The sequence below is a fragment of the Zingiber officinale genome, chromosome 7B, assembly GCF_018446385.1.
Source record: "Zingiber officinale cultivar Zhangliang chromosome 7B, Zo_v1.1, whole genome shotgun sequence".
Classification (NCBI taxonomy): Eukaryota; Viridiplantae; Streptophyta; class Magnoliopsida; order Zingiberales; family Zingiberaceae; genus Zingiber; species Zingiber officinale.
Window position 1 is genome coordinate 77,961,112 of NC_055999.1, and position 8,300 is coordinate 77,969,411.

The 8,300-nt window shown below is 41.3% G+C and overlaps 1 protein-coding gene across 1 annotated transcript; it reads right to left on the bottom strand.

Moving 5' to 3' along the window:
• Positions 1–5,933: 5,933 nt before the first annotated feature.
• Positions 5,934–7,651, bottom strand: LOC122006069 (glycylpeptide N-tetradecanoyltransferase 1-like). The gene has a single exon (XM_042561404.1). It carries the CDS (start codon positions 7,445–7,447, stop codon positions 6,098–6,100), a length of 1,350 nt encoding a protein of 449 aa, XP_042417338.1. The 5' UTR covers positions 7,448–7,651; the 3' UTR covers positions 5,934–6,097.
• Positions 7,652–8,300: the final 649 nt, after the last annotated feature.

Genomic DNA, 8,300 nt, shown 5'->3' on the forward strand with positions numbered 1-8,300 from the left:
CTGATCGGTCTTGGGACCGATCAGGACCTATTCTGATCGGTCCCCAGACCGATCAGCACGCTTCACAGAGAGTTTCCCAACTCTCTGATCGGTCTGTGGACCGATCAGGACTCAGGTGGATCGGTCCACAGACCGATCCCCCTCTTTCTTCTCCCGATCTTCTTCGCTTTTGTATGATTACTGATCGGTCACCAGACCGATCAGGTAATTCACAGAAACACACTGTTTGGTTACTAATCGGTCACCAGACCGATCAGTCAACCAGCGTATCACTGGATCTGTCACCAGACTGATCCAGGTTTAGAGCTCTCAGCCCTAAACCCTACTTGGTCCTGAGAACGAGCTACCGAGCCCTCTCTGACCTAGTCCGGAGAACGAGCTACCGAGCCCTCTCCGACTCCATCGTCCGGTCCAGAGAACGAGCTCCCGAGCCCTCTCTGACCTAGTCCGGAGAACGAGTTGTCGAGCCCTCTCCGACTTCCCGTGCCAAGCTCCCTGCTTGGACTTTTCCGTGTCAAGTCTCCATACTTGGACTTTTCCCGTGCCAAGCTCCCTGCTTGGACTTTTCCGTGCCAAGTCTCCAAGTCTCCATACTTGGACTTCTCCGTGCCAAGTCTCCATACTTGGACTTTTCTCGTGCCAAGTCTCCATACTTGGACTTTTCACCAGATGTCTGGTCAACCTTGACCTATCTGGATTTCCCTTGCCTGACTTCACTCACCAGGACTTTCCAACTGCCTGGCTTCACTCACCAGGACTTTCCCTTGCCTGGCTTCACTCACCAGGACTTTCACCTGGCTTCACTTACCAGGATTTTCCAACTGCTTGGCTTCACTCACCAGGACTTTCCCTTGCCTGGCTTCACTCACCAGGACTTTCACCTGGCTTCACTTACCAGGATTTTCCAACTGTCTGGCTTCACTCACCAGGACTTTCCCTTGCCTGGCTTCACTCACCAGGACTTTCACCTGGCTTCGCTTACCAGGATTTCCCGAATCAGGTCGACTCACCTCGGGTCAACCAGGTCAACCTTGACCAAAGATTGCACCCACAATCTCCCAAGTTTGTATTCTGTCAAACATCAGAATACAACTTTTCTATTCTCGTCAAACATCAGAATAGAACTTTTCTATTCTCGTCAAACATCAGAATAGAAATTTTCTATTCTCGTCAAACATCAAAATACAACTCGAGTCAGGTCAACTCGAGTCAGGTCAACCAGGTCAACCTTGACCTAAGGTTGCACCAACAAGGATTTCCCGCCTAGTGTCCGCGACCCCCAGGACTTTCACCTAGTGTCCTCGGCTCTAGGATTTTTGGCCAATGCCCTCGACTTACAAAGATTTTGCCCAGTTCCACGGACCAGGACTTCATTGCCTAGTCGCAACTAGGACTTTCCACTTATCTAGTGTCCACTGGGACTTCTTTGCTTAATCTTAACTAGGAGTTTTCTCTTACCTAAGATCACCTATGACTTTCCTGCACACTTAGTTACACTTGTTAGAACAACAACACAACTTAACTTTGGACCTTTGTCAATATCAAAACTCAAGTTAGATTAGTTAGTACTTTCAGTACCAACAATATATCCGTCAACTGCTAGGTTAAACTGGTTCAATTTATTAGTTTCACTAAAATTTAAAATTTAAAATTAAGATCAAATTGAATTTAAATCAGTTCAAATTGTTATTTTGATTTAATTGAGATTTTACTTACCCCTAAATGTTCCTGTCAACAATTGTTTCCTATCAATTTTCTTAACACCCATTCTTGTCTTGCAAAAATTAATTATGGCGACAATTGCTACATTCATTTTATCTCGTCCTTATAAAATATTCAGTTAACTAGAGGGTGACAGATTTACTATAATGGGATAGAGATCAATTTTCGATGGATACATGCTCTCTAGGATAAATTCCTCCCACTCCCTAGCCATTTGGCAGTTGACTATAAGTTGATAAATGATTTATCTTTCTTCAAATAATCTGAGAACGAATTATAAATGCCTAGGGTGAACATAATCACTTTTTATTCCAATCTTATCTGAATCTAATTTACACACCTATACCAACGAGAACATGTTTACCTCCATCCCTCAAGTTCCATCCAAACTTGGTTGCCTGACTTCTTTGAACAATCTAGCTTGCTCCTCGGGGAACAGTGTGGTCGTAAATGGCGAAGCTCATTCCTATACAACAATGGTTTAAATTTCACGTTGGACATTGGAATTTTCAATGTCAGTGGAATTCAAACCACTAGTGATGCTGGGTCCTCTCCGTGATTAATCAGATAGTAAAAATTAGATATCTGAATTTCAAACAAAAACTCTTTGAAAATCCAAAACTATACAAGTAGGCAATTCATCATTGTTTGTTTAGAATGTTTCTTTAACGCCACTGTGCACATCATCCCTCTGCATCAAAAATAAATGAAGCGTTGTTCATAGTTAAAACATAAAATCAGATGTTACAAGTGTTGCCATGTTTCAAATTTTGCTAGAATATTAATGTTGCATGTCAATATCAATGTGATGGACATACAAATTTTATGTTTTTAGAGCCATGCGAGCGTGGTACAATGGTAAAGTACGAAATGACCGCACATATAGTTCATTTAATGGATGCGGAAGCTTATGGGGTTAGGATGTAGTGATAGGATATTCAGATGTTCACAATTTGAGTCTTAGTTATAGTGAATTTGTAAAAAAAAAAATTCCAAATGGAACATGCAATTAAAAGATATTGAATTTTTGGATTGTTCGTTGCGAACGCTTCCTGATTTATCTCGACGTTACCTAATTTAATTAATATTTTTTTATTTAATGGATACGGATGCACCACATATTATCTCACTCGGCTATTATTTAATGACTATTTTTAAATGTGCATTTATTCGATAGGAAACAGGAAGAATATATTCTTAATGTTTTGAGTTGGAGAGGGGCATGCATTAGGTTAGTAAAGATGTATGGGTGTGACCTGTCGTCATCCAGATGAGGATGACATTTATTCTTAGTGCCTTTCTTGTGACGAAAAGCGACGCTCACCCAACCATTCCTTGGTGCCCACTCTAACGTATTTATTCTCTTAAAAATTCAATCTCTTCTCTTATGGTAATCTTTCACCTCAAAACCAACTCGATTATATCCGTGAAGATATTTTCATATATATATTTTTAATTAGTATCAAATATTCGGCTCTTGAATCATTCTAAGGATAATCAATCTTATTTTATAGAAATTTTCTAAAACACTTATTTAGATTCGTTCATAAAGCGAGAGAAAATCCTCTACAGTAATCACATTCTTCATGTATTGTTGATCGTATGTCGCAGCCATCTTGATCAGCTGCCTCACGTGTGATGCAATTGGAGACCTATGCTATTAGCGACGACGGCCGACACCCTCACATGAGTCACTTGGCGCAGTCGACGAACTAAGCTGCTGGCCGCCTATCACGGCAATCAACGGCCCCACATGAGTCACCTGGCACAGTTGTCGGCCTATGCCGCCGACAACCTCGCCGGCCGTTGCTGACGGCCCTGCATGTGCTTGGTCGCCGCAGTTGATTCAGTGTTCTCTTCGTTTTTTTTCGCTTTCTTCATCTTTCCACAGATTTTTCGTCTTTTCTCTCCCTTCCACTTTCCCTTTCATCTTTCCACAGATTTATTTTGCACACTAACTGTCTTTCCTTCACGATTTCCTTTTCATAGTCACGTTGGCCTAAATTTAGAAAAACAGTTTGATTGTATGTGGACGAACTGATCTAAAATTAAATTTATCGAATCAAGCGGCTTAAAAAAACCATTTGTTTAGCAGTTTAATGGCAAGTAAAATTTCATTTAAAAAAAATCCAACAATATATCACTGGTACGAGCAAAGCATCATGTCTAATCATACTTACTTCAAACTAGAATTTCTCGAATTTTATAATAAATTTATTAAAACTAGAATTTCACAAGAGAATTAGTAACTAATCTATCCAAGAAATACAATGACAAACATGGTACAAAAGTACAAGGACTTGCTCCAATGGACTAAAATTTAGATACCCGTAAAACTACAACCACTATCAATTCTTATTCCACTGGATAAAGCCAGCTCAATAGTTAATGATTCCATTCATTTACCTTAACACTGACCGATAATCTAACACAACTTTCTTTTATCCGGCCATAGCCATGACCGGTCATGAGTCAATTGTAAAAACTAGTGAAATTTAAAATACAGCTATTCAATTCTGAATTAGAAATGCAATTAGGAGTGTCTTTTTACATATAATAATATAATAGAAGGATCCATACCACCGATTCAATAAAACTTAGTTCTTATTGTCGTATTCTAGATTTACATATATTGGCAAAATCATCCACTAATCTCATAAATTGTTGGATAACTAAAATGTGAAAGAGTGTGGATCATCGATAACAAGAATATGAATCAATCCGCATGATACAGTATCGACCAATGATCCAGTCAACATGATTGACAAAGAGAAACTATTAGATTGATGGACTCGGACCCATGGTGCATCACTATTAAATGAAAACTTATGAGAAGGGAACAATGGGCCACATGGAAGAGATTTTTGAGCGAGAAGGAAAATTAACAACAATGGACATATGGGCGATATCGGAGTGAGGTTAAATCACCACCTAGTGACAATTGACCTATTTCATCACTCCCTACAACTTCGCTCCACCTCAAAACTCAACCCTAAACCAACCCACTTCTATCCATTTATGAAAACTTGTCTATAACGCAGTTGGGACTCAACTCACTTCAACCGAGCCACCTGATAGCTATACCCTGCTGAACCTATTCCACAATCCAAATTCTGCAATACCTCCATAACAAGTATATAGAAACAACCAAGGCCAGCTAACTCTTACAGAAAGAAGAAAATAATAAGACTTTAAAGAACAAAAATACATGAATTTTGCTCTCCCATACATGTTAGGTAGTTGTTAAAGCTTGTATTGTAATACCATTAACGAAACAAATCAATACAAATTTTGACAAATAACAAGAATATAATATCTTTGCACCAACAAAAAAAAATTCGAAAAAATGAAATTGAAGAAAAACTTGATCCATTATTTGGAATACTAGTGTGATATTCATTCGTGAAAAAAACTATGACTACTATTTAGTAGCATCATGGAAGAAATGCTACAAATGAAATAAAATACAACTATATATCATCAACAAAGATAAAAGTTGACCTCCTAAACTTTGTTGGCTTTACTGATCTTCATCTAAACAAATTGATCCACCGTCTATTATCTCTAGACCTTTTGAGATCTTATCGACAAACTTCCAAAAGAGTGTTTGCATCAAAGCTAGTCCAATTTTAGTTCCAATATTGCATCCACAAAAAACCAAAACCAACAAGTGGACTACTTGATGAGAATAGTAATTTCTTTTGGGGTTAAGAGCTAGATAAAATTCTACAAGTGATTTACAAAATGTGTGGCTTCACATTTTGGACAGATTACATATGTCAAGTCCATAAAATTGACTATTCCGGTGTGGTTTTAGAACACAGATTTTACAATGGGCAACATATACATTATACAGACAATAAAACATGATATCAAGAATCACATGCTAAGAATTCAGTCATAGTTGGTGCCTCTTGGCAGCATATGAAGGAAAACAAGAACTAAACTTATGCAGTTGTAGTAGCTACCGAAAGGTAGCAATTCATTGACAGACCTAAAACACACAAAATCTGTTACCAGTCATTTGGCAATTATTTATACCTTAATTCACTACTAATAACAACTTAAGAGATCAATGTTTCACCCGAGATGTTGCAACTTGAAAGAAGTGCCTTGGACAGTTTTTATCCATGAATAACAGCATAGTGACAGACACACGAGAAAAAAATACTATCAGGTTCAGATCACATTACTGATTCTCAATGCAAACATCGACAATAACCAGATTCATTCTATAGTCTCAATGCAAGATCACCTGATCAGAACTTACAACAACTAGAAAATAATCAGACAATGCAACAAAGAGAACCTAAGTAAAAAATGGGCAAAAATGAAATGACAATTACCTGCCAGAGTTCCAACATTGTATGGCGAACTACAGAAGAACAAGCCCCAGTTCGAAAGGTGTCAAAGCATTTCTAAGTCTATAGTTGTATAGATAGTAATGAAGTTGCCCATCACCAGGCCCAAACTTAAGCTCCTTCAGAAAGGTCTCATTGTGCATGACATCAAGAGCATTGAACACATCATAATCCTTTTGCTTTGCCACAATCAGTGCATCATTCATCAGCTGGAGAAGTGAGGTTTTTGTAGCCACATTGTAGTAAGAGTAGGCAGCCTTCAACACTGAGTAATTTTGGTTATTTAGAATCGAAGAAGGAAGGGTATAAAAGCTACAGAAATCTGTAACTTCATGAGTCTCTGGGCTCTCGACCACATAACTGTCAACCACATCCTCAACAGGAAGAAGCCAATGCTCCACATCATTGTCATCGAAATCAGGTGCGACAGCAAATTGGCTCAAGTATCCTTTTAGCAGCCGGGTGACTGCTGGAACATCACGAAGCTCCATCTTCCTGAATCCAGGGGTCATAGTTGCCTCAGGAAGCTTGTAAAGCCTGATCGTTCTGCTCATGGTCATACGAGCTCCGAGTCGAGAGAAGCCGACATCAATCAGCTTCTTGGGATTCAGCGAGCGATGCCAGTAGCGGCAAGTTGTGATAGGAGTCGGCAGGACTACCCCAGCTGTATAGGCAGCCTGCCAGATGTTCTCCAGATGCACCCGCCTAGTGACCTCTTTAATCATCACAGGGGCAAGACGCTTCGACCGCAGCTTCTTGTGGACGCACAGGAAGTTGACCTCAGCCATCCGGACAACCTCATCCCGCACGCGGATCCTGGCAGGTACGCCGGTGATGAAGGCAACGAGCTTCTTGGAGGCCTTCACCCGGACGCCGATGTGCCAGGACTTGAAGTAACCTGGCGGGCGGAGTGCCCAGTGGAGGAACTCCTTTGAGTAATTGAAACGGAACATGTTCTCGTCATCCTCAACGTAGTTGTTGCTCAGGAGAGTGTAGACCTCGGTGCAGGTGTGGTCGTCGTCCATGTCGCAGGTGGTCCATTCATAAAGCCCGGGAAGGTTGTAAGGCTCCTGCTTGACGGCGGAAACAGGCGTCGGCTGCTCGATGGGACCATCAGGGATGCTGGTGTCGCCGGCGTCCTTGAATTGCCCCACCGGTTGCGTCTCCCAGAAGCGGTGCTGCTTGTTGCCGACGGTTAGCGCCTGCTGGATCCTGCGGGCGACTGACTCAATATCGATCTCGGCCCCGGCCAGAGCAGAAGATGACGAACCCGAGCTCCCATGAGAGGCATCAGGAACAACCTTCGGATCCGAGTTAAGGATTTGTTCCTCGTCGGGGGAGGAGTTGTTGTCGCCCACCACCATCACGAAGCTCGGGAAGAACACGAAAGAGATCGGAAAACAGGTCAGTGTAGGGAGAATCGATGATCTACTCTGTGGATCAGCAGATCTCAATGGCCGAGGCGGATCAAGAGGCCGGTGAATTTTAGGGTTCGGCTATGGAATCGGAGAGGCAGAAAACGAGGAGCTTTATTCGTCTCCTCGTCTTTAACAATTGTTAACTTGGTTCGTAGCAGATCGGATCGGATCACATCAAATAGCAGTGATTATAACGGATGGAGGGGATAGTAACATATGGGCCGTCATCATTAATGGGCTCAATCAAATACGATTACAATGTGGGGTCCAATTAAGCCCAATGTGAGTATACATATACCTATTCCTTTTATGAATGTCTCCCCTTCTCTCCCCTTCCATCCTCCATTCAAAAAGCAAGGATCGTCTGATGTAAGATCTCTGAACTAATCTTGGACCTCCTACCCATTCAACAGGTGAGGTCTAGCTCACCAAACCAATGAATGGACAGGGCCTCCCTTGGTCCAGAAAATGTTGGACCAGAGAATCTGTTCTGCATTCAAAACCTTCACTCAACTTTTTCAAATATGTTCTCTCGCTCTCTCTCCTTCATTCGTCACACAGTAGCTTCTATCACAGCTAACACCTATCGACAACCTCCTTCTCGTCCACCGCAACCTTCTTCTCGTCTGTCGCAACCTTCTTCTTGAACATGCTGGAAGCACCCCAAAGTTTTGGTGCTAAAAAATCTCGACGTTGTCACTCCAACCTCTCCATTCTCGATCATAAGCCCTTCTACTCCAGTGTCTATTTTTCAATTTGTAGATTATTTTGTCGATTGATACTTTGATCTTTCTACCTT